Source organism: Rattus norvegicus, chromosome 3 (genome assembly GCF_036323735.1).
Source record: "Rattus norvegicus strain BN/NHsdMcwi chromosome 3, GRCr8, whole genome shotgun sequence".
Taxonomy (NCBI): Eukaryota; Metazoa; Chordata; class Mammalia; order Rodentia; family Muridae; genus Rattus; species Rattus norvegicus.
In genome coordinates this window covers 84,710,753-84,737,930 of record NC_086021.1, presented here as the reverse complement: position 1 = coordinate 84,737,930, position 27,178 = coordinate 84,710,753, and the positions used below count along the sequence as shown (strand labels likewise).

Genomic DNA, 27,178 nt, shown 5'->3' with positions numbered 1-27,178 from the left:
AGGGTCTGCATTAAGCGGTTTTTTTTATTGTTTTACCTTTGCAATAAGACTTTGTGGTCTAAGGGAATTGGCAGCATTAAGTATCTTCCCCCAAGCCTTACTAGTAAATGGAGTTGTTTGGATCCAAAGTTTGGCAGTCTCGGGTGCCTGCACTTCTTACAATGCTGCTTCTTCAGGGAACCTAGAATCCTTTAGGACTCCCCAGACTTGTTGGTGCCACATCCCACAGAGTAATATTGAAGACTCGGGGTCCTAATGCTAGCCCTAAAAACTTTCAGAGGAAATCATATAACTTCTTTTGCCATTTAAGAAAGTTGACACAAGAGTTTGCTGCCTTTCTCTATCCATTTGTAATTTTTTGAGTAAATGAAGGAAATATGAATTTTTAACAAATCGTTTAGTTTTAGTTATTTTAATTATGTGTACACATGAATGTCTGGGTGGATGTTTAGACTTGTGAGTGAAGGGGTTTGTGGAGGCAAGAGGTATAGGAGCCCCAAAGAGCTGGAGAGACAGGCAGTTGCAGACCACCCAGGTGGGTGCTGGTACACCCCCAAACCAGAGTTAGAGATGGGAAATGGTATTTTTACATACTTTTAATTAGTGCTCCCCTTCAATCATTTGTTTTTATTTTATTTAGGAAGCTTTCTGTATGTGCTGGGGTTGCTAAGTGTATAATGAGTTTGACGGCCTCTACAAGGTATATACAATCTCTTGGAAGGCATAGTAGCAGAATAATGACTTGGTGATTCACATTTGGGGCGGATGAGGTGTTACAGGGCACTGGGAATGATCATGGACAAACAGATAAAGAAAAACCATCTCGTCCCATGGGTAGGAGTATGGGGTGAAGAGTGGGAAATCAGGTGAGAATGAATTTAGAGTAAGCTCTTAGTCTGGCCAGGAGTCAACAACACAGATGAAGAAAAACAATCTTGAGAATATTTTGAGAATGTGCTGGAAGGTTTGGGCTTATTTGCAGAATAAGCACAAGGTCCAGGTAGAATCACATACGCTTATGAAGACAAAGAGGTGACCGAGTTAGGGATGATACAGGACTTGAGTACAGGACTAGCATGTCCTATCAACCTCCATATTAAATAGGAGCTGGGTGTTAGTGGGAATTATGGATTTGTTTTTATTGTATTTATTTACTTTGGAAATAGAGTTTGGGTTTAGAAAGTCAATCAAGGATGTAGGCAGGATAGATCAGTGGTTACAGGAGGAGAAGAACGGCCAGTATACCAGAAGACTAGGAGGCCATGTGTGCAGACAGGGGGAGTGGACATGTGGGAGATTATCACATATAGAACTTGGAGAATGTAGGATTAAAGAAAAAGGTGTTGGATTGGTGATACCATTTATTTTTCAATTTTTATTTTTTTATTTATTTACATTCCTGTCAGAGTCCCCTCCTCAGTCCCCCTTCCCATAGTTTCTCATCCCATCCCTCTTCCCGCTTGCCTCCAAAATTTCCCCCTTCCCTGGGGCCTAAAGTCTTTCAGGATGAAAGCACACCTGCCACTGAGGTGTTATACATGTGACATGTGACAGGCCTCAGACCAACCTGTGTATGCTCCTGCCTGGTGGCTCAGTCTCTAGGAGCTCCCTGGGACAATTTTTAAAAGTAGGTAATTGATGGACTGTGGGTATTGCTAATATCTATCTCAACTGAGCTAAGTACAAAGCATTGTGTCTGTTACAGATCCTCCCAAAGACCCCGTGTCAAATGTGTCAGTGATTAGTAAATGCCCAGCAGAAGGGAAATTGCTTGAACAAGGCACTAATAGGAGAAATTGCTCCTGAAGATTGTAAGTTGAACCCTATCAAGCCTAAGTTTCGTTTTTGTTTTGTTTTTTTTCAGAAGCCTCGGGGCCTCTCCTGAATGTATCTTGTTTCTTATTAGAATGAAGAATGCTGCCTAGAAATGATATCTTAGAGCTTTTTGTACTCAGAAAATATTGTTAATGTTGATAAGGTTATGATCTTTGAACATGGCCAACAGTTATTATTAAAAATAAAAGTGTGAAATAGCAGTTTATAAATATAATTTTAATATAGGAGTAATATATGTTTATAGCATTTTAATATTAGAAAAAGTTCATTTATTTCTTAAAATCTCCATATAAATTTGATTTAAGGCAAATATTAATGCTTATTTATATCAGTTTTAAGTTTATGGATGTGAGAAACATATTACTCAAACCACTGTGTCCATCTCTACAGGAAGAATAACGTGAGTGGGAGTGAACAGCTGTGGTCAGGTGCAGGGTCTCGTATTCTATGTTTTTACTCTTTGAAAGTATAAAGTGGAAGCAACATGTTCTGGTGTCGTTCCATTATGCAAATAAATGGTATCACCAATCCAACACCATTTAAAATCTTGTTAGATATATTTTAATAGCCCCATTAGTATCCCACATATATTTAAATTTTTCATTTAAGTACTGATGAGAGTCATAAACTCTCATAAAAATTATAAAGATTGAAATTTTCATGAAACTTGTTTACTTTTGATAAGTTTAACATGGGTCATATCTCGGGAAAAATATCTTTAGAATCTAAGCTAAAGATAGCTATCGTTTCTCAGGTTGTGTGAATTCTTTGCATCGGGAACAAATGTCTTCCGGTACTGGAAATACCTTGGAAAACAAATGTATTCCTGGTCAACATTTGTTTTCCTAGGTTCTTCTTGGTATGTGAGAATCTTAGGTGCACATTGGATGTTTGCATCTAGTTGTGTTGGGGAAATCCTGTGCTCTGGGAATCCAGAGCATACAACATGGATGCCTTTTGGATTTGAATGTTTAAAGTCCTTTAGTCAACAACATTTAACTAGTATCCATTGTGTAACATTACCTATTGCTTTATTGTGGACATAACTATGCCCAAAGTAATATCACAGAAGATCTCAGCCTTCTGAAGTAGATGCCACACTTCTTTGGCTGTTTGGTACTTAAAGTTTAGATACTGAGTCAGCAGTTACACATTGCTTAGCCAATAGATATGGGGAATAGCACTAAAACCATCGATTAAGGGATTCTTGTTTACATCCTAGAGTTAGCTTTAAGAATAGGTGTATCAGTGTTGGAGAGATGGCTCAGCAGTTAAGAGCACTGGCTTCTCTTCCAGAGGTCCTGAGTTTAATTTCCAACAACCAAAAGGAATCACAACCATCTCTAATAGTATCTGATACTCTCTTCTGCCATGCAAGCATAGAAGCAAATAGAAAACTCACATGTATGCATACATACATGCATACCTACATACATACACCTATCTCTGACATAATTCTTCAATAAATAAAACCACATTGGAGGTCCCTATAAAAACACAGATGCTGCTGTGTGGTCTGTTCTGTGCTTACAAGAAGTTAAAGTAAGGTTGATGAACTGCTACCTCTGAAAATCCAAACCATGCATCATTCTCAACTTGCTATTAATTTCACAGCCTGGAAATAACCTTGTATTCTGTTTTCCAACTTCGTCAGAGCCTTGGTCATCACCGCTGCTAGCAATGCTCTTTTGTCTGCATACACTTGCAACATAATGTGTTGTGCATTCGATACGGATATTACCATATTGCCATAAGGAGCTGCTATTATTTTAGTCACCAACTGATTCTACGATAGTGTCAGATTTCTTTGGCATATGCTTATGTTTTTGTACAGATGACCCTGAGTAACATCTGCCAGCTTTGTGGCGGTATCTACTGTTTCCGTTTTAGGTTTTGTGTTTTCCAGCCACATTTTAAATGCAAATCTATAATATTCCACTGTGTTAGGCTCCTTTTATGCTTTAAATATCGATATTAGGAAAATGAACCGGCATTGTTATCTCATAATTAGGACAGAAGTAGATTCTACCTACACATGGTATTTTAGAAAGCCCCTTTATGTGACTGTGCTTTTCACCTCTCTTGTTGATTAACATTTGAAAACAAAAGATGCCCTTCTAATGGATCCTTTAGGTTTCTAAATTTCAAGCATACATTGCCTTCTATTTTACATAGTAGGGTTCTATAAACTTGACCCAAATGTATAGTCATGACATAGCTCTGGTTAGCTCATATCTTGTTGGATACCAGTCTTTCTTGGTGTCTGTGATGGTCATACTAGGGCAGGCAAAAGAATTGGAAGTGAAAAGTCTAGAAACTGTCAAAATATGTCTTCAGAGTCACTGGAGAAGATTTTAGAAAACAGAGGTCATTGACGAAAACGGTCAAGGGACCTTTCTTGATTCTCTTGGCACCTCCTTGTTGGAAAAGAGCAGAAACTAACAACTCCCACTGACCTTTCCTTTTATTTTCTGCTATTCTCTTGTTTTGTCTACTTACAAAACATATTTATTCAAAGGAAGTAGTTTGACATCTTTTTTGGTGGCACTTAAGTGAATCCAGAATATCAATGAAATGAAAACCCAAAACTTCCTTTGAATTTAGTATCATGTGCCCTTGTTTTCTGCTGGAATATTAATTAGATTTTATCCGAGGGTGTTATCAGTTAAATATACCACTTCCGTGCTTGCCACTAAACTTAAGCTGATAAAGTAAACACACATAGAAAGCATGGTCCTGTTCACAAGATGTGTGGTGTTGACCTCACTGTGCTTCTCTGCCCCAGCAATTGGGCTCCTTTTTGCTCAGGGTATCAGCAAAGCCAACATCTCTGTGTTCATTCAGTGGTCCTGGCTTCCCTCAGTCCTTCTGTGTCCCTTGGGTGGCTTACATCATTAGAATAACCTTCTGTTCCCCTCCTTGCTGCCACTTGGCTGACATCACATTCTGTGCCTGTCTCTCATGGCTCAGCCTTGACTGCTGTGGCGTCTGTGTGGCTTCTCATCCAAAACTCAGTTCTACTGGGGTGGGGGGCATGGACTAGGATCCCTGCAATCGTTGGTTTTGAGGATAAGACCCAAGTGAAGCTGAGTGCTGGAGTAGCTTTTCATCTGGGCCTGAAACAGGAGAGCCTGGGACTGGAGTGTCCCTTGAGAAATAGGGATCTGCTTTAGCCTTCTGTGCCCAATACTCAACTGCTTAAGTGGGCTGGTGGGCTGAGTCCAAAGGGAATATCATTTCCACAGATTGTGGTTTAGTTAGTCTCCCTGTACAACTGAAGCAAAACTGGATAGGGGGTGTTCCCAGTGACTCCCTTCTTCCCAAGGAGTAGACAGCTCACTTTGTCACATCTCCCTACTTCTCTGTACAATCTCCCCTACATCCCTACATAAGGTATTTGACGGGCAATAAGACTTGGAGACACATTCTTAAAAGGGGTTTTTAGGTGTTGTGTATATATGGAGTAATAGTTGCTATATATAAGATTGCTTAGCTGTTTTCAAAGAGAATTTCTGATGCCTTGGTTAGCTTTTAGCATGGTAAATTCTGTCAGTACTCACAAGGATGGGGGTAATAGGAAGAAACATTTCCATTAAGATTGCATCGTGTCTTGTAGCTACCCTGAGCAGGTGGACCTGTAATTATTTATTTGATGCTCTTTTAAGAAGTCAATTATGCCATGGGAGATAGAAGAATAGCAAAATTAATTTGTTTAAGCATTGCATAGGAAATCTTCTGTACACGTTCACTAGAGAAACATCGGGTTTCTTCCCTTAAAGGACAAGGCTTTGTTTTGTTTTTAGTAAGACACACTCTTTATAATTAAAACAAAATCCTAGTGTTAAGGGATTACTGCTTTAAATAATTGGATTTCTTTCTTTTGTCTCTCTGATCCCTATATATGAAAAGAAAATCTAGTTGTGCCATAGGATAATAAATATTTCCAAATTAAAGGGTCCTTTTAAGAAGAATTTTAATAGTTTTTAAAAAAAGTTTATGGATAATGATACAGGAATATGTTAAGGTCAGGAATCATTTTAAACTTAAACTCAAAAACCAAAGATACAAAACTTGGTGGAGCAGTGGAGCTGGGCAAACACTTCTTACATGGCAATGTGTTTCTTCTTTGTAATAAATTATTACAGATTATCCAAACAGTTTCATCGAATCCTTTCATCACACACTATATTTATCTCTTTATCCATTTGGTACTTTACATTTTGTATGTCATATGTCTCTGTCAGAGATAATTAAAATTTGAAACTGGTCAGGGTGAGAAAACTATAGGGAAATGCATAATGTAAATATCCGACCATGTTGGTTTTGGGGAAAACTTGCAGAATCAACCGCAGTCTTCTTTCTTTTATCTCTTTCCACCATTGAGTTTTTTTAGGAGATTCTAAAATCATTAACACGGAGCCTCTAAGGGAGGCTGCCTAAAATTGAGGGCATAATTTGTGTGAGGTAGAGTTGCTCCATCCAGCACCTTCCTTGAGCATTTCCTTTAACCCTTGAATCAGGAAAGGATGGCATTTGTGGGTGAAGAAGAGTGAGCTGACAGGGCTGAGGGTTCTTACTTCCTAGGAGATCACTCTGGGGATAAGGAGCACCTTTACAGATCCATCTCGTGAATTTCAGTCTTGGGCTCTTTGGAAGCTCAGAGAGGCACAAGCTCTCATTCTAGTTGAAGACTTAAAACAAACAATCAAAACAACCTCAGAACAAACCAATGGAAATCTGGGGCTGGAATAGCAAGAGATTTCAACTTGACCCATTTGGCAAGCAGCATGGGTTCTGCCATAAATGATACTGTCCCTTCATAAACAGGTTCTTAGTCACCTTAATCCATGTCACCAGATTGTTTTGCAGCCCTTGCTATCTTGATGATTGCTACCTAAAATAATTCAGTGGTTTCTCAATATAACTCAGATGTTCAAATCAATAACAATAAAGTAGGCTTGTTTTGAAAGTGTTTCCTCTTTGGCATTAACTGTTCTTCAGCACTCTACACTGGGGGGTATTTGACCCCAGACTGAAAGAAGGGATAGGAATGAGTTATGTGACTGTCAGATTTCCATATAATGACAAAAAGAACAATGGATCACCCACAGAAAACAATTTGGAACTGTTATGGAATAAGAAGTTATGAGGGGACAGGGTAAGGAAGGAGGGACACTACTTGTCTGGAGCTGCCTTAAGAGCAGACTGTGGCTTTAAACAACAGAAGTGACTTCTCATACTTCCGGGACTGAAAGTCCAAGGTTCTGCCAGGGTTGGTTCCTGAAGTGCCTCTCTCGGGCTCCAGAGCAGCTGCCGTCTCTCTGAGTGTTTACCTGGTCTTACCCTGGTAACTCCAGAGAGAGAGAGAGAGAAAGAGAGAGAGAGAGAGAGAGAGAGAGAGAGAGAGAGAGAGAGAGAGAGAGAGAGAACAGGAGAAAGAGAGAGGGGGAAGCAGGAGAGAAAAAGATAAGCGCTAGTGAGAGTGAGAGGGAGAATTTTGTTTTCTTAAATAGAAGGAGATCAGTTCTCCCTTGAGATGTCATTTCAGGTTAGCTAATGGCCTCATTGCTTGCTCTTCAAACACAGTCCCACTGGATGCTGGTTGGGCATTGATGTATGAATTCTGGCCCATACAGTCCATAATGGATGAATCTACTACAAAATTGTAATTAAATCTTTTCCAAATGTGCAAGTGAGTTTTTACTCCTAACTGTGTAGTAAGGTTTATCTTTTGATTTGAATATAGTGGCTATTGGTAACTTTCTTTAAAAGTATATTTAGAAAACAACCACCAAGAAATAAGAATTGTTAGGGCATCTAAGGCATACTGAAATAATTTTGTAAAAGGAGATTTAATATGGGGTGAATATAAATTTTTATTTTTACAGACTAAAGAAACATGACAAAAAAAAATACCTTCGTGCCCGAGTGTTCCAAACATTGTCATGACTTGACTTGTTCCTGTCAATGTTTAGCCAAGTTAACTAATATGGCTACTAATATGATTGCTGGTGTCAGACACAGATTCCTCTCTGGTCCCTTGACATTTATTACATGCTTACTTCACATTTAGGTACCAAAAAAATCACCACCACCACCACCACCACCACCACCAACAACAACAACAGCAACAACAACAACAAAAAAAACCAACCAAGCAAGCAAACAAAAGACCAATATTCCCTTAAGTCTAAATCTTAGGTGCAAGTCTTACCAGCAAATAATTACTTCAAATGTTGGGACCTGCATTGGGCTACCAGATTCTTGGCCTCACACCTAAACCATTTAATAGCCGTGGAGAGAAGTGACCTAGGTGGATATCCTACTTCATTCAGGTCTGGGAAAGCCACATTTGAGCTCAGTCAGACTTCTGACCTACATTTGCAAAGGCAGTGCTGTGCTGTTACCTGAATCCATTGTGCACCTGAGGGTGAAATCCTAGAACCGAGGCTGACAGTATTTTTTTTCCCCCAGCTATATTTGACCAGAAGTGATTTCTTAGATCAGGTGGCTGGCTTTGCAAGACACAAAAAGTTCAAGATTCCCTAAGATACCTATGTGAAATCATAGGAAAGGTGAATGAGAACAAGTCAGGGTACTGAAAAACAACGCCGAGATAACGTAAAGAGAGATTCAGATGATTTAATTGTACCAGAAAGTCGTGAGACATAACTGTGGCTTTTGCTCAAACCTGCTCTTAGGTACATGCTCTGAGTATTAAATCATTTACTTCTTTAGTCATACACCCAGTTAACACAGACTTAGAACCTCATCCTTATCTTGGCTCTGTGAGGCTCTGGAAACACAAAGCGACAGATGTTGTAGGCAGCATGATTACATGTATCCTGGAAACATATCTTTATGAAGTTGGATTGGTTCTTGGGAAAACAAAAATTTGGCAAACAAAGGGCGCTACCTTGCTGGTGTCAGCAGTTACTACTCAGGCTAGATTGTAATGATCCTGTGTAAGCAGTAACCTCGGGCTGCGTGTTTCAGAGAAACAACGGAGTTCTGAAATACACTAACCCAAGTGACCAGCAACCCACTCATTCCCTGAAGGACGGAGGAGAGGTCCTCACAGCTGAGTTTCGTGTTGGGAGAGTTCTTTCTACAGCCTTTAAAAGGCATTTCCAGAGTGCCAAGTCTTGGCAGGTTGGTGCTAAGGTTTGGGGCACAGCTGACAGGGATGCTGCCTTTGGGCTGTGTTCTCCTTTAGGATACCCACTGCAAAACGTACCCATTTAACAGCTGAACTGAGCTCCTACCTTCCGATAACTCAGTAACTCTTTGAATTGAGTTGGACACCCTGGGCTCTGCAGTTCTGTGACGCTTGATCAGCATTGGAGTCTGTACCATTCATTCGTTGGCCTCCAATTCCAACTCAAAGCACCCTCTTTGCCTTCTTCTGTTTAATACAACACACCCACTTAGTCAGTGTCTCAGAGGAACTGTCTAGACAACATGTTGAGGATGACTATATGACCCTTTTCTAGTGTGGGAAGCTGCAAAGTTGAAAAGACCTTGACCAATGTTTCTGGGGTTACAGTCAGAGGCTTAAGTAACTAGGTTTGCTTACAGTCATGATCTGTTTATCTGCTTGGCATCAAGATCATCTAAATGTGGACCTGTTTATATTTCCCCACCAAGTTATTTTGAAAAATAAACAAGGCCTCCAGGACAGGTTATTTATGCCACAAGGCTACTCTGACATAACTGCGCCTCGTGTCATGTGTCTTATTTTGTGTATTTTAGACAATCAGCCTGTATTTTGTTGTTGATAATCATCTTACAGATGGGCCATCACCTGCTTTAAAAAGCTTAGCAACCAAGCCTCCTCCGTTGCTATGGCACAGATTTCACATTTCCGAGAAGCAAAGACATTGAATAAAGAGAGTGGCACATTTCAGGGTTGAGGGTTTGCATGCCACCTCATTCAGTGTCTCAATGCTCAGGGCAGTGCTGTGTGTGGGGTTGAGCCCTGCAGTGTGAGGATGCCTTCCTCCTCAGCACAGTGTGTATTTTCACAAAGCTACAGTAAAGTCAAGAGCAGGAAGCTAGGTAGCTGTGAGCAAACTTCAGCTGCACCTACCTCACCAGTGTTTGCCCCAAATTTAGCCATTCCATATTGGGTTGGAATAGATGTTGAACTTCCCAGTGAAGGGAAAGTTACAGAAACCTTTTAAACGGCAATAGTTTTCCAAAGTGTCAGAACTCTATGGACGTGTAGGAAATCATTATCCAGCTGGTAAACAATGGGATTTTTTCATAAGAACTGAATTTGTGGTCATAAAAAAATTTCCAAGTTTGTCCTAGTCCACAGGCAGATACTTATTTTATTGATGGCTCATCTAATGGTATGGTCATGGAGGGAGTGAAGTTAGTCTTCCAGATAGTTATTAATCTTAATAGACTGGTATTTCCTCTTCTTCAGCCCTATGGGGGGAGTTGGATGTTTTGATTGATCTATTACAGTTAATTTCACAAACCCTTAAATATCATTTCAGATTCTGCTTATCATCTCAGCAATAGATTCGTCATACTTACTATCATACATACTGTAACTTCCCTGGTTTTATGGCAGAAAGAAATAAAGCAAGCTAATGTGTCAGCCTGCACTGTATTTACTTCTCTAGAAGAAAATTGGGGAGGGGTGTGCATCTGTCATTGGAGAAGTTAAGGCCCTATGTTCTGAGGAAGAATTAATTTTATTATTGATTCTATGGTTATGACTGGATGTTGGGGCTGCAATAGATTTATCCATTCAACTGTAGAGGGACCACATATAATTTCCCCTGGATTTAAATCACTTCTTAGTTGCATAGGACATCATAACATTTGTATTACTACTGAAGCCAAATCTGGGCTTATCTTCTACAAGATACTAGAACTTAATCTTATGGGCTCTACGAAGCCACTATGTGTTACTTTACCATTGTGTATCAGATTGCATAATTCTTCTCGGTGGGAATCAAATCCCAAGCCTGTGTAGCGTCTAGACTCCTGTTCCACGTCACACGCCAGCTTCTGATTTATCTGTTTGCACATCGTATCTCCCTAGCCCCTTTTCACTGGTGTCTGCCACATCTTGACTGTTCATAAATACTAAATATGCTTTTCACACAGGGATTTTTTACACCTGCTCAGGCAGGTGTAAACCCTTAGAGCTAGTTGTAACTTAAAATTTAGATACTTGTTAATATGGTGTATGTAAGTTACCTGACATAACTGGCCTAGATAGCATCTTATACTCAAATATTAGTATTTTTGAGTGAAACATTGACATTAGTCAGTCTAGGCAGGAGAACAATACCTCAGCCTGTATAAAGTTTTTCCTGTGCAGTCTTGAGGACCCCCAACATCTTTATTTCAAGTATATCTCAATTTTTGGTCCACTGTATGTCCTCCTAGACCAATAATTAAAAGACAATTTTAAAACACTAAGCTCTAAGCCTGGGGAAGATGGCTCAGTCTGTAAAGCATATGCTGCGCAAGTGTGAGAACCTGAGTCTCATCCCCAGGACCTACACAAATGCTGGGCATAGTGTCACATTTTTGTGATTCATGCAATGTGGACGTTGAGACAGGAGTAGTCTATAGATTCTGGCCTGCTAGAATAGTCTAATTGTCAAGGGCCAGGTTCCAGGAAGAGACTTTCTCAATAACAACCAAAACAAGGTGGAAAGCTCTTGAGAATGATACCCAAGTTTGTCCTTTGCTTCCCCCTCAAAAAACAAACACGTAAGCACAGAAAAGTACATATATATACAAGCATGCACACACACAAGCATACATAAGCATACAAACACATATGCACACAAGCATGCACACACAAGCATTCATAAGCATACAAACACATATGCACACAAGCATGCACACACAGAAATATAAGTGTGCACACACCCACAAGAAAATACACACATAACTATCTGTGTTCATGTTCAAATATTTGCATCTCTAGTGGACATGTATAGCCACACCCACAAATAATTTTTCACTTCAATATGGTCTTTTGTTGAAGATGGTGCAAACAGTTTAAGGATAGTTCACCATTATTGAAAACAAGTACTATTTGTTTGATAGTATTTAATCAAGCACGTATTAATAGTAGGAATATCAGAAATAACTTAATGGGTCTTATGTCAGTGAATGATCCATACATTATGTCTTCTAGGGCATTGCAATATAACCAATTGAACCCTCTTATTGATCTGCTATTGATTTGACTCGTATCTGTAAGTCATGAGGGTAATTTAATCCTTACTTGACATTTTAATATTTATTTGTGTCCCTTACATTGAGGAACTTATTTCTTGCCAAAGAGAATGAAGATAATAAGTTATGGCAGAGATATGTGTCTTGTTTTGGTTGACAGTTCACAGGAGAGAGTTAGGCACGAGTAGCAATTTCAATAAGGATCACTTTTCATTCTCCAGTCAGAAAATTTTTAAGTAATTCTAGAAATTTTCATTCTTATTCCTCCCTTCTAGCTTTAGGACCACGGTTGGATTTGAGCTGCTAATTTGTTTTAGGTTATATAATAAATGGTTGGTCGTTTATACTCAGCTGACCTTGGTACTTGTATAGTATTTTTTTTGTTACAATCTAAGTATCTTAACAAAGAAAGGTGGAAATCCTGTTATAGTTTTGCTGCATTTTCCAGGTCGATTCCTGATCTATGTGCAGAAGTCCCTTTTCAAACAGGAGTTCTCTCTCTCTTGGCCTTTCTCTCAGGAACTGGATACAGTAGATTCTGTCAATTAGTTTGTTTGTTTATGCAGATTTATTTTTTATTTCACATTATGGGGTAAAACTTTGTTTTGGAGAACTATAAGGAAACCTCATGGTAGCAATAATTGTGTTGCAAAAGAAAATGAAACCAAATGCTAAATGTCCGTGCTAAGTAGGCTTGCAGGCTTTAATGTGAGGTCAGTATTCTGAAGGCCTTCCTTTCCGGCTGTACTGGGTTATATTTAGTAGTGTTCTTGCTAGTGAAATAAAAGCCTTTTTAGCCACACAGGCACAGGTGGGCATCTTGGTAGCAAGCCCCATGCAGTGTGACACATGGCACAACCCTACATGGGGGAGAGATCATGCAGCTTGAGCTAGGAGCCATTTTATGGCTACTTTACTGTAGGTTTGTAGCTTTCTTTTTTCTTTTTCTCTTTTTTTCATAGAAAAGCCACTATCCAAGACAGTTAAAGAATATAGCATTTTGAAACCTCGATGTTTGTTATTATTTCCCTAAAGTAGTCAAGACTTGAGTCCTAGAACCTATTTCGAAAGCAGAGTCTCCCACCCGCCCTTTCTATCTATACAAATGATATTTTTGACTCTGTCCTTTACAGTGTTGGCACCCCGTGCATATTAGATGTAATCAGGGCTGAAAGGAAACTTGAATCCATCTGGAAGCAATAAACTTTTCTAAAAGACTGCACAGTGTTATTTAATCCTGTGACTTCTCACTGTGAGTGAAATTAAGGTTTGATGCAGTTGTGTCACATCGTATTGATATCAAATTTAACTTTCTAAGAAAAAAAAAAACCAAAAAAACAAAAAACCCTGACAATAGTATTACAGCCCCAAGGAGAAGATGGTTTTCTGAAACCCTGCAAACCATTTTATGTTCAGGGCTTGCTATGCAGCCCAGCAAAACTGTACAGCACATGATGTACAGTACTTGCTTTCTTTAAAAATTTCAAATTATCAAGTAATACTCTCATGCCCCTGCCTTTGGTGCTAGGCTTTTATCATAGTATTGTGTGATAGAGACTGTCTAAAAGACCTGGAGAAAAATCTGTTTTCAAGCCATTTTGAACCGGTAACACGGTATGTAAACACCCTGCATGTAGGAGTAAGTTAAAAAACAGCAAACTCACTTTTAATACCAGACCATTTGAACTCTTTAAGCATTTTTCAAAGAAAAAAATTGACCTCTAATTTCATTGTGGGAATAACTTTTAAGCTGTGATTTTATTTCAAATGTTTAGGTCGGAGGGTTACATGTTTCATGTAGATACGAGTTTTGATTATACCAGTTAACTAGCTTAATACCTGAAGTTTATTTTAACGGTTTTTAACATATATATTTACTTTATTAAAACATATTTTTCTTAAAATTTGACTAGGTTGAAAGCAATTTAATTAGAAGATAATTTAGAGTTGGGTAATTTGACTACATTTTTATAGATAATTTTCTGGTGATTTTTCTGTCTTAGTGAGTAATTCATATTGCATTTACTCAGTGTTTATCAATGTCAGAAACAAATCAAAACCCAAATACATTTGTCATTGATAAGCTTTTAATGATAGAAATGAAATAAAAGCTCATATCATGCCAATGCTTAGCATATTAAAAATAAACATGAACTTTGTCTTGAATATTAAGTTGGATTAAAAATAATGTGATAAGTTATATTCTAATTGCTTCTCCCTGTTTTTTGTTTCCATATATATTAGCCTTACAAATACTAATCAGATAGTAAATAGATATGATTTTTTATATAACCATGGATGATGTGAATTTCATGTTTATTTTGGATGTTCAATGTATGTGGCTTCTGGAAATCTCTCTTTAATTTCTTTTCATCCTTCCTCTCTTCCAGCACCTTATCCACACAGTGGTCTGTTGACCCAGTTTTGTCTCAGGATTAGGGAGGGATCCAAGGAGCAGGTCCCAGTAGATGGTTCTTGTTTCTTTTCTTACCTTTAACTTGTGGTCAGGATTTTGGCATGCTGCTCCTGGCTGTTTTGGACCATAGGTAAAAACCATTCTGGTTCTAAGTCGAGTCTTCTAGGTAAAAACTGCTCCTTCTTCAGTCTCCCTGGCAACGGGTCTGCTGCCTTCCAACCATGCAAATCTACCTGGGTGGAGTCAAATCAACCTTGAATAGCCAGTAGCTATTCTGATAATTTCTTATGCTCATATGACAGTCTTAAGGGGAAAACTATGTGGAAGGGAAGATAAAATGAGTCTTCTAGTGTTTTTAACTAGAAGTTTTAGTGTTCTAACTTTGGGTAGACTAAAGGGCTATATGAGATCCTCACACTGTGAGTGCAGGAAGGCACAACTAGATAGCCCTGGTATCACATTGGTTCACACTAATGCATAGTTGAAATCAAAGGAGGTGGGACTAGCCATGAGGCCTCCCTGAATGTTAGAGTGTGAATTGGCTTAGACTGTGGAGCTCTAAGTCCACGTCCAGACCACCTTTCTCAGAATTCATTACAGAAAATGTCAAAAGTTCTCAGGGACACATATGTTTCAACCCTTGTTTCCAAGGTGACAAACCTGTTTGGGGAGGTTGTGGCACCTTCAGGTAGTGGGGCCTAACCAGAAGAAGTGTGTCACTGGAGTGCAGTGAAGTGGCAGGCTTTATGGTACAGCCTGGCTGACTTTTATCCAGATGATCTCTCTGCTTGCTAACTATAGCAAAAGTGTGGCATACACCCATGTCTTCCCTGTCACAATGTGGTGTATTTTGCACAATATAAGTCAAAACAAGTCTTAAATTCCCCTGAGTCGATTCTATCAAGCATGGAGTCCTATTGTTGAGAAAGTAGGAGTCAATGCACACCCCAACAGAAGGACGCTTTTATCACTGTCATGGATCCAGCCTACAAGTTGAAGGGCACAAACTTGAGGAACTCTCATCTCTTCTCAGACAGTTATCTGTAAGGTCCAAGGACAAAAACAATAGCACTTTAATTTGGAAAGGAAGTATCTGGAGTATAGTGAATGTTCACGTATGTCAAACAAAAGATTAAAGCCATTGTGTTTGCCTCAACCCACTGCATTCTAATTTACCTCTAACTATGGCCTAAGTTTCATTTTAAATCACTTGTTCAATGTGGAGAACAAGTGCAGGAAATGAGTGCAATTCTCCCTGTCACTTTTGCTGAGTATCTGGACTATACAATTCAGAAGGACTCAGCAGCGAAGGTTATTCCTGGGAATGATGACCTAATGGGCCTTAAGAGTTAATGTTTGAAAAGGCTGGAGCCATGAAGGCCTTCCATTATCCAGGAAATGAAAGGCCAAAGGTTCGGAGGTGGACACGTGCATCGTGTGATTAAGATGCATCTGATTGCTCTCACTGTGCTTCCTATCCGCATTTATTGGGAGACTGACCTCTTGTTGAAGCACCAAATGAAGTGCTAGGATATGGAGAGAAGTAGAGATGGGGATAAGCATAAAGATACTGCCAGTGTGTACGACTTGATAGACATACATGAACTGATAAGGTCAAAGAAATGGCTTGATTATGAGAGTAGAGTGAACCCATTAGATTCACATCTTCTGTGAGTGCCACGTATGGCATCCCCTACCCTTGAATTTATCAATGTTTCTATTAAGAGAGATGGGAGTGACACAGGGAAAGAACACACATGGACAAATATGAACAGGATAAAGTATTAAATGGTCCCAGTAGAAGTTGCACATGAATACCCTTCCTGAAGGAATGACAAAGCCTGATCATGTTCATATAATGTATTTCAAACTCCTATTTGGAGCAAACTTGAATGATTGAAAACAACCAAGAGATGTTATTTATATAAATTATATTCACTGATGTTTGTTATGGTATAGATTACAGATATTTTACAATATTAATTAAAGGGCCAGGGATATAGTTCAGCAGTGGAGTGTCTGACTGGCTTGCAGAAGGCCCTAGGTTGGTTACTCAGCATCACAGAAAAATAAAATATAAAAATAATAGTAGTAAGCCTACTACATGCTAATATCAGTAACACACTTATTTAAGACATTTCCACAAACACTATAATAGCAGTGACACAGTCTTCACAGTCCCATAGTCCTGGGAACGTCCTTAATGTCTGGTGGAAGAGCAAACAGTTGGCCTCTCACTTTACTGCTCCAGTCCGCTGTGAATATTTGTTCTGGTTGATGTGTATAGGAAAATCGAGCTTAACTCAGGTGTAGGAGAGGAAACTGTTTCACATTTGCCTGTAACCATCACTCTGAAACCGTAGCACAGCACATCAAATACTAGCTTCTCACAGGCCAGCTACAACGCAGAATCTGAACAATTTCAACTGATTTCTCTTATTCTGCTATTTGAACAGATTGCTAACTCATGCATGATTTTCATGGTTTTCCCCTCGACTTTTCGGAAAGCTGGGTACCTCTGTTACAGTTTCAAGACACATATATCTTGCAGAGTATTTTTTTTAAAGTCAAAGAATCCTTGCCAGTATCTCCAGAAAATTCCCTTAAGATGGGAACCTATAATGTATCTTTTAGTAAACACCAATTTTCCTCAAAATCTTGTATTTTATGATAGACTGCACTTTCAGTTGTACTTGTTGGCCAGTTTTGTTCATTCTCCAGAGAGAATTGGCAAGTAGCCATGACTAAATGCCAGGTCTTTTGCTCAGACTGGCCTTGAACTCTTTATGTAGCCAAGGAGAACCTTTAATTCCTCATCATCCCACCTCCACCTCTTGGGTGTCGGGATTAAGTGTGTCCAACCACACCTGTTTGTGTGCTGCTGGGTCCAAACCAGGGAGGGCCTCATGCATGCTAAGCAGTCACTCTCCCCACTGAGATACCTTCCCAGTCAGCTGGTCCTTTTAAGTAGAGATGTACCATAATAACCCTGGAAGGCAATTGGGTGACGTCAGCTTGGGTGGTGCCAGAGCTCTTCTGGAGAGAACCATCATTCTGTTCACAGCAGTGACACTTTATGTACACTTGGCACACAAGATCTAAACATTAATACACAGTTTTTTTCCTCACCAAGAACCTCTAGTGGAGAATGTGGGGTTTATTAGTCACATTGAATGGCCTTGTCTGTAGTCATGTCAAAAGCAGGTCCTTAGCCGGACATCAACATAGCAGGCAACGGAGTATTGCCAGCTTTAGTAGCAATAGAAATTCTCTTGAATCTGTGTATCCTATATGTCTATCATTGAGAATGACCTATGGAGCTGTTTGATTTCTCTTAAGCAGTTGAATGATTTGCTTAACCCATTCTCCCCAAACTGTCTGTGTAAGGCAGCACCGTAGATGTAGGCATAACTTTTGTTACCGGCAGAGATTTAAAGAAAACTCTGATCTCTCGGAACTGGCCAAGGTATGTGAAACATGAATAAATTATTATCAAGAAGTAGTTTTAGCACAGAAGATTGTTTGGTAGGTTTTTTTTTTTTGTAACCAGTTCTGTATTTTTAATGCCAATTTTGTGATAATTATGCCTAAATATAGACTATGGTTTTAATTATGTCACTTCTTACATTTTGGGCATTGTTCTGAGTAAAGAATTGGCATTTTTATCTGTATTTTAAAACCCAAGCTACAGGAGAATATTTAAAATTTCTTGGCTTTTCATTAGTTCATTGTGAACTTGATGCAGAAATGTCTTTACACATTCAAGTGTTTAAGATCTTAAGAGACACATTTGAGGTGCTTACATTTGACAGAAATAGATAAATGGAAGAAACCCACAGGCAGAAAAATCATTTTCAATATTAAATTTGGTCTAGTAGAACTGTAAGATTGATAGTGGACTTGGGATTTCTCTCAAATACGATGCAAGTTTTCTAACGTTTTCACTGGACAAGAACACTAGTTCTCCATATCTCTGTCGATATGCGTGTGCCTTCGGAGTTTGAGCGTCTCTGCTACCCAATGCTATTCCACGTTCTCCAGGAGCGCAATACACTGAAGCCCATTTTCAGTCTGCTACAGGATTGGCCCTATTTCTGTAAACCCTAGTTTAACCTGATTATTAACAATTACGTTGTGTTTTCTACTTACAATTAGAGTGTATTCAAATTTATTGGTCCCTTGCGTCACAGATTTATCTCAGTATGTGGTGTATTCAAACAGAATTTTGTATTTTTAATTAGGGGATTAGATAAGTAATTCTGAAGAGCCAAAAAAAAAAAAAAAAAAAAAAAACCAGAAAACCAAAAACCAAAAACTCGTTAGGCATCATTTTGCCTAACAATCTGACATACACCGTGTGTGTGTGTGTGTGTGTGTGTGTGTGTTCAGGGTGTTGTGTGGGAGCCATCTATCCAGCAGGCTGTTTTCTCAGACCGTGTTTTAAAAAGTGGACATGTGCAGGAACTGTGAGTACAATTAGCACCAGGCAGATAAACCCAGCTTTAATCCTGTTTATGGTCCGCATCAGGCAGATGTGCCAAGATTGATGCAGACAAGCCCTGGGCTTATAGTAATATTTTTAAAAGTGCCGCTCGCTGTCCTATTTTTGTTAAACCTTTGCTCAGTACCCTTAAGCACCCCAGGCTTTGCTCCTCTTATTTGCCACCGTAACCCACTTTGAGCAGGTCCTGTTTTGCTCTCATGGTGACAGGGTAACCTGCCAGGAAAGGTTATCTTTATTCCTTGTAATTAAATTGGCTCCCCCTCCCCCAAGAAGATACAATAGGAAGTGGGTGCTGAATTAAATAAATAGCAAGCTGTCCAATAGACGCATACTTAAATCCCCTGCATGAACAGATGGCCCCAGTATCTCTGTAAGTAATGCGAGAGGACAGTTAGTGTTCTGAAGCAACTAGCAGCGACCAGTATGATTCTAACGAGCCAATAGCTTTCAAATAACAACCCACATGCCACCAACCGGAGCCCTCCAGGATCTGTGAGGAGTTGGTGGCCTGAAAGGCAGTACCCGTAGAGCATTTCTGATATTCTCCTGATATCAAACGTGAATTTGTAAATGATGTTTTACTTCAGAATCTTTCCAATAACTGTGCCGCATTTAAAGTACATGCCCAGGAAATCAGTAGGCGTGGTGCTCCTCTGTAGAACTCTTTCTTTACTCTACAGTCTGGTTGTAATAGTTTCACCGCAATATGGCTTTCACGTGTAATTATGAGAACATTTGCTTTCCTTGTGACAGAAACTGATACCGTCCCAGAATCAGCCCAGCCACTCGGGAGCAGGGAATCCAAGCAGAGATTTAAGATCTGACCCTTTTGTTCAGCACTTAAAATAGCTTGCTTATTTTCAAAAGCCTCTTTCTGATTCGCTTGTAGAAGAAAAGGAATCCAAGTCATTCTTAAAATAATCCTTAGAGACACACAGACAGGTAGTCCACCTTTATGGAACCCAAACTCCTATTTATGACACGGTTCGTTTTCTTTACTCGTGTTTATAATGAATATTTGTATATCCCGAGAGCGTCCAAAGGGTGTGCTGAAGTGGTGACTGAGGAGAAATAATGACCTAAGATTTCCAGTTTATCCCATCAGATAATCCCCAGAACCTTTAGCCTTTCCTCAGGCTAGCCCTAGGGCTTTCCACAGGGACCTGGGGAGACCTTCATTAACCTCTGATCCAGAAGGCTGGCGTTGCCTCGCCCAGAGCCAGCAGGTCTGCTGCTTATTGCTTACAGACTTCAAAACTAAAAGGTGCAGCTAAGCACAACCCACACTGCCGATTAAACAGTCAGGCTGAAGCTTTCTGATAAAAACATTTCAAAGCCAAGTGCACAGAATTCTAACGTGTTTTCCTTCGGACCCATTTCTACACGGAACGCTCAAGTCCCACTGTGCTACATCAAAGTGCTTCGGGAAACACACCTTCTATTATCCCACACTCAAGTGGTTTCCAAATTTTATCTCGGTGATGCTTGGGTGAGCTCTCCTTTCACTTCCGCTGTGCTTCCTATTCATTCTTTTGGAGTTAATTCTGAGGAGTAAGTTTCCTGCATCAAAACTATGATTTCCCTCCCTCCCTCCCTCCCTCTTTCCCTCCCCCCTCCCTCCCTCCTCCCTACTCCCTCCCTCTCTCCCTCCTTCAGAGTTCATGTGCCAGGGTGGACATTAGAGAACAACTGGTCAGGAGTTGTTCAGAGCTCGCCAAGCCTCTTTCCCCACTGAGCCATGGTGCACCCAATTTCCCCTTTTCTACACTTAAAATTGCTGCTGATTACTGGAAGGGAAAGCTAATGAAGATCTAAGAGACAAACAGAGCTTCATGTTCTCGAGCTTATCTCCCTGAAACGGTAACTGGTGTTGAGCATTTTCTGTGGATATCTCTTGGGGTTCTTTCTAAGTAGTAAGTAAGCGGGTTCAGCAACCTCTCCCCCACTCCCCAACAACTGTGTCATTTGCTTTTATTACATGCATTCACTCTTACTGTCAATGTCTATCTGGATGCGGACACACCAGTGACACTTGTTCAGTAAAAGCTGAAGGCAATGATGGTTTATTCTACCATCCTCTGAAAGGACACTAGTGCCACTTCTAATCATTTTGCTGTTATGAATACTGCCGCAATTAACATTTGGAAACGTTTGATACGTACTTGCAGCAGACTCCCCAGCAGCTACCATTTGTACGCTCTTGCCGGCACTCTAACTGCTTCCTCCTCAGCCATACCGGCGCCCACCCTTAGTTTTGATCCCATGCCAACCTAAAAGGCAAAGAGTGGTGTCTGGTTGTTTGGATTTGCATTTCTTTGATTACTAATTAGGTTGAACTTCTTCATACGTTTGTAGGTTGATTTGCATTCCTCCTTTTGTGGAATGCCTGCTTGAGTCTTCTGTGTTCTTTTCCATGAAAGTGTTACAAATAACTCTTTGGCCTTTGCTCTCTTTGTGACTTTTCTTTATGAATCTTTAGGACTTTCAAGGTGATTAAATGATTTTTAGGTCAGGTGATTTGAGCTCTGCTTATCTGATTGTTTCATTACGATTGGTGCATACTTAAGGCTATATAAATTTCTAATCTAGAAATACTGCTGTAATTTAGGGGTTTCTTTTATCTTGAATGATTAATAAGTTTGCAACCACCTTCTACTCGTTTCCACAAACTTTCAATTTCTTTAGATAAGTAAATTAATGAATTTTCAAGCACACATGCATTTCTGTGATCCATTTGTTTCTGTTCTAGATATTGAAATTACTGCCACTTTGCAAATCTCACCTGCGGGGGTGGGGATGGCAATTGTCCTCACTGTTCTTAGAATCTCTTTCTAGCTAACACAGCCTGTTACCCCAAGAAAACTTGCAAATTATTTGAACAGAGTCCTTGCTCATCAAAACATTAAAACAAACAAACAACCTTCCATTGAGGTTTTGGCTGAAGCTGTATCATAAATATTCTTGAACAGTGAGATTTTAGGCTTGCAAGAAACGAAATCTTGAGATCTAGTCTGTCTCCTTTCACTCACTTCTCTTTCAGTAAATTTTAAATGACTTCACTCACTCACTCAATTCCTGTATCAATAGTGGCTGACTTTTTCAAAGGTATCATATGCTAATTGATATGGAAGTTCTGTCTCCCGATTATATCTTCACGGATGTAGACATATTAACCTGCAATTTTCATTAGGTCTAATGATTAGTTTGATCCACTTGAATCTTATAAATACGTCATGCCCTAGCCTGTAATTAGAGTTGGAGTCCTACTTCTCCCTGCAGCTTGCCTTTTGTCTCCTAGCAGTTAGCCAGGATGGGGAGATAATCAGGAGCAGCGAGGGTGGTGATAGGCATTCCTTTTTTTTTTTTTTTTTTGGTTCTTTTTTTCTGAGCTGGGGACCGAACCCAGGGCCTTGCGCTTCCTAGGCAAGCGCTTTACCACTGAGCTAAATCCCCAACCCCTTGATAGGCATTCTTCTTCCTGTAAAGACTTCTCTGTTTGTCATTACCAAATGTGGCATTGTCTTCTGGCTAATATCTATAAATTTGTGACTTATAAGAGATTTATGTTAGATTTATCTAGTAATTCTTGAGTTACTTAAGTAAAACACATACATATTGAAGAATTCAAACTATGTGGAATGAGATTTCAAATAAAAATCATGGAGTATACAATTTTTTCTTAGTGTCTATTTCATTCTTTCCCCTCTTCCTTTTCTTCTATTCTTTTTCCCTCTGCATATTTATGACATGTCTCACTCTACAAAACTAAATGCTTAATTGACATAGGTTATAACCAACATCAGCAGATTGGCCTAGACACTATTTGCATCCTATACAATAAGGGTCAATGCCAGCCAAGTTTATTTGCGATACACCTACAAAGGAATGAAAGATGAGCAAGTGAGAAGAAAGGAGGAAAAGAATACGCAAGTGAACCATCCTCTCTGTGTCTGTGTATTGCTTATCTGTGTATTGTGTCTGTGTGTACTGTGTGCCTGTGTGTGTTGAATGTATATATGCATTGTCATGAGTACACATGCTTGTGGAGGAGAGATGGTGACACTAGATGTCTTCTCTGTCGCTCTCCAGCTTTTCGAGACAGATTCCCTCACTGAACCAGCAGCTCACAAATTTGACTAGACTAACCAGTTAGCCAGGAGCTGAAATCCACCTGTCTCCATTTGGTTCCTCCCAAATGGTTAGAGCCCCATGCTATACACATCTGACTTTTATGTATCTGCTAGGTAACTGAACTCAGACCCTTCTGCTTGTACACCAAGCTCTTTATCCACTAAGTGCCCCACCCCTCAGCCCTGAAATAATAAATCTTAAGAAATACAAATGGAAAATAAAGAGGTTTCTCTAATTGCTTGATTAGTAGGCTTTTGCAAAACTACTGATAAATAGACCAAAACAAGCTCTTCCCCTGGGTATTATAATATAGCTGTAAATGCATCTCTCCAGAAGCACCTCCATGTGGAATATAACTGTAGTTTTGCAGACAGTTGACCTCAGTCTGTCACACTCCGCTAGATAAGGATTTCCCTGAACTTTGATGAGCCGGTTTTCATCCTCTATGTACAATATCTGACTCTTGCACATTCCAGGGAAGATACTCACATGCCTGCCTGCCTGACAGGTGTACATAGCAGCTAATAAGCTCAGCGTGTACAAACATGACTCCTCACTGGGGCTGAGTTTGGTTCCCTTTGCTGTGCTGGATAGTGTTTATCAAGTAGACACAAACAAGAGTCACCTGGGAAAAGGAACCTCAATTTAGAAATTGCCTTCATCAGATGGCTCTAGGCAAGTCTGGGCAGCACCGGCCAGGGTTTAAGTTTCTCATGTTTCTTCCCTGGGACTCCTTGGAGTCTATAAATATTATTCAGCTCTGAGAAGCAAAGGCTACTCTCAAAGATATCTGTAGGTGGTTACATAGAGCAAAGGGATATGGCTGCAGGGATGAGTAAGCTGGGATAGTTTTTAGTATCAAAATGTACTACATTTACTTGATTGAAAGACTAAGTATGTAAACAGTATGCTGACATAACCAAAACAGACATTGTCAAGCACATGGCAACATCATCTTCTAAGTGTGGTCCAGAAATTTCTTTTCAGGAAATATAACTGAGATAAGCACTTTTATGAAATTACCAAGTTTCCTGGCAGTTTTTCTCTCATTCCCTGACAAGAACACAGAGTTCTGAGGGTCATGGACTGTGTGTGACATCCTGTCTATAGTATATATACCATATACACACACGCATATACATGCTTTGTACCTGCATGTTTTCAAAAGGTCTTAGTTTTAATTTCCTAGACCTAAAATATAGATACATATAGGCACAGATATGAAAGTTATTTGGGATCCTTTGATCTTTTTTTTTACATGAGAAAATCCACTATGCGGCTAATAGTTTGAGAAGTCTATACTAGAGAAAAGTCCTCCTGAGTGAGGGAGGTTATTTGAAAGATGTCTATAGCAATGTGTGCATGCGTGTGTGTGTGTGTGTGTGTGTGTGTGTGTGTGTGTGTGCGCGCGCGCGCGCGCGCGCGCGTGTGCGTCTTGTAAAATAAGTCAGACAGCTTCACTCTCTGGATTGGTTTAGGTGCTGACTGCAGTGCTATGGTTGGCTTACTGTCTGTGACATGGACTGTCTTGATGCTCATAAACAAACCCATGGAATTTAACCATGGGAGAGGACTGAATCTGAAGCCACCAATGTCCCCATGAATGTCCCTGCACACTTTTAATTCCTTGGGTGTAGTGTGATCCCTCTGAGACTTGCTTTGAAGCCTTGTACCATAGACCCACAGCAGCCTTCAGTCACTTGCTAATGAGACCCTCTTCTAACTGCTGTCCCCTGCTTCCCCCTCAATACTTCCTTTCTGCTCTCATACCATATGATGTGTGTGACTTAGTAGTAATGTGTGTATCCTTTACTTTGATAAGCCATCATAGACTTGTGTCCTTGAGCAAAATCAGTGTTTTCTACTTTTCAGCACTAGAAGTCTCTTGCATAGTGCTAATTGGTTATTAAAATACTGCTTTGTCCTCTAATTTGTAAATTTGTTTATACATCAGGTGTTTCTAAGATTCCAAAAGTCATAAGTGTTGTACAACAGGGACCCTGGGCCATGCACTTCAGTTTTTATTTATCCTTGGAAAAATTGATCTAATTCTTTTCTCTCATTCCCAGTTCACCCAGGGACGGAGGAAAAAGGCAAAACCATGAAATCCCAAGTTTAAATAGCTCTGTGGTTGTCAGGTATTCTTCATACACTCAAAATGGAGAAACAGTGGTTTTGACTAAGAGTTTAATTTTTTTTTAGGTGGTGCCAGGTGTGATCCGCTGGGCAAAGAAGAGTCCCTAGACCTGGAAGACATATTCTCAGTGAAGCTGAAGCGACGCTGCTCTGCAAAGCACCCGGGCAGTGGCACACTGCTGGGCATCACACTTTTCATCTGCTTGAAGGAGCAGCAAAACAAATTAAAGGACTCCACGCTGGATCTCATTAACTTCAGTGAGGACCACTGTGACATATGGTTCAGACAGTTCAAGAGAATCCTGGAAGGTAGGACCTTATCATAGGGATTTTAAATGAACATGGCTTCTCAATATAGGTAGGGAACATTGCATGTCAGGGGATAGAGTGGTGGGTGGTGGTTAAGAGGACTCACTGTTCTTCCAGAAGACCCAGCACTCACATAGTGGCTCACAACCATCTGTAACTCCAGTTCTAGGAGTTCCAATGCCCTCTTCTACCCTTCATGGACACTGGGAATCCACATGGTATACATTCAGACATGTATGCAGACCAAACACCCATACACCTAAAATAAAAATTAAAACCCACAGGTTACTTTTCTGGGCAAAAAGAACATCTGATTAAGCTGTAGACCGACCTGTCTGTTTCTAGTCTGCTGTTTTCATCCTGAGGAGATCTTGTAACTTGTCAGGTGCTTTAAAACAATCAGCTCAGAAATTCATATAATAATTTTCCCCTTTATTTTGCTGATGTGACTGACATCGTACCAGGGCTGGAAATTGAGCCTTCTTCTCATTCAAGAATAAATCTCACTTCATCGTGACATATAGTTCTTTTAATGTGCTATTGAATTAATTTGGTATGACTTTCTTAAGAATTCTTGCATAAATATCCATAAAAAGTATTATCTTTGGGTTTTTGTTGATATCATTGCTTGATTTTGCCACCTAAACAATCTTACAATCTGATCTTACAAAATAAATTTTAAGCTAACTTTTGAATAATCATATTTATGGAGAAGTTTTGGTAATTTTAAGCGGGAAAGATTTTTATTTTATTTATATGTATGGGTGCTTTCTTTGTGTGTACATATGTGCACCATGTACACCATGTACATGTAATGTTGAGGACATTAGATCCCCTGGAACTGGAGTTACAGACAGTTGTGAGCTGACTTGTGGGTGCTGGGAACCAAACCCATTGAGCCATCCTTCCAGCCACCTAACAAGTTTTTAAAACAATTTCATTGCATTTAAAATTTTACAAAATTTACCTCCATTTGTGGTGTGTTAACATGGAGTACATGCCACAGTGCCTATGTGGAGGTCAGAGGGTAACTCTGTGGAGTTGGTTCCCTCCTTCCACCTTGCTGTGGATTCTGGGAATAGAACTCTGGTAGTCAGGTACCCAGTGGAAGCACACCCTTTCCTGCCCACACACCTCGCCAGCCCTGCGAGCTATTTTCAGAAGTATCTTTATTGTGCTAACTCATCTTTCTCTCGAACTTGTTTTAGAACTAACTTGCTTCCTATCCACACATTGCTGGCAAAGTACATTTCTGTGTCGGATACTTGAAAATAAGATTTAAAATTAAGATTAAAAATGTATAATTTGCTATGCTTTTTATAGTTGAGAGTTGTTTATTGTGGGGAAGATTTTTCTGAAACTAAATGCCTGAGTATGTTCACGAGGGCAGGCTTAGTAATAAACTCAGTGTGGTTGAAATTTTGAAGTGACATTTCATACTTTGAATGCTAAAAGTCTTAAATGCCATGAACTTCATGCCTTTTGAGGACACAATCACACAGAGGCCAGAGTTTGGTTCATCTCTCTATAAACAAAGCAAAAGTGTGTTCATAACTAGAAAAAAATTCATTGTGATAGGTTATTTTTCAATGCTGTTATTTTAAATTTCTCTCAAAAGATCACATCAATTAAAT

At 39.7% G+C, this 27,178-nt stretch overlaps 1 protein-coding gene across 2 annotated transcripts in view; it reads left to right on the top strand.

Annotated features, from left to right (window-relative positions):
* The window catches only part of Cerkl (ceramide kinase-like), a 106,879-nt gene that overhangs the window by 10,069 nt on the left and 69,632 nt on the right, over window positions 1-27,178 (top strand). For both annotated transcript variants that reach the window (XM_056985384.2, XM_056985385.2), the window contains exon 2: window positions 25,302-25,544. In XM_056985384.2, coding sequence (XP_056841364.1) covers window positions 25,302-25,544 — 243 coding nt within the window. The remainder of the gene's footprint in view (window positions 1-25,301; window positions 25,545-27,178) is intronic.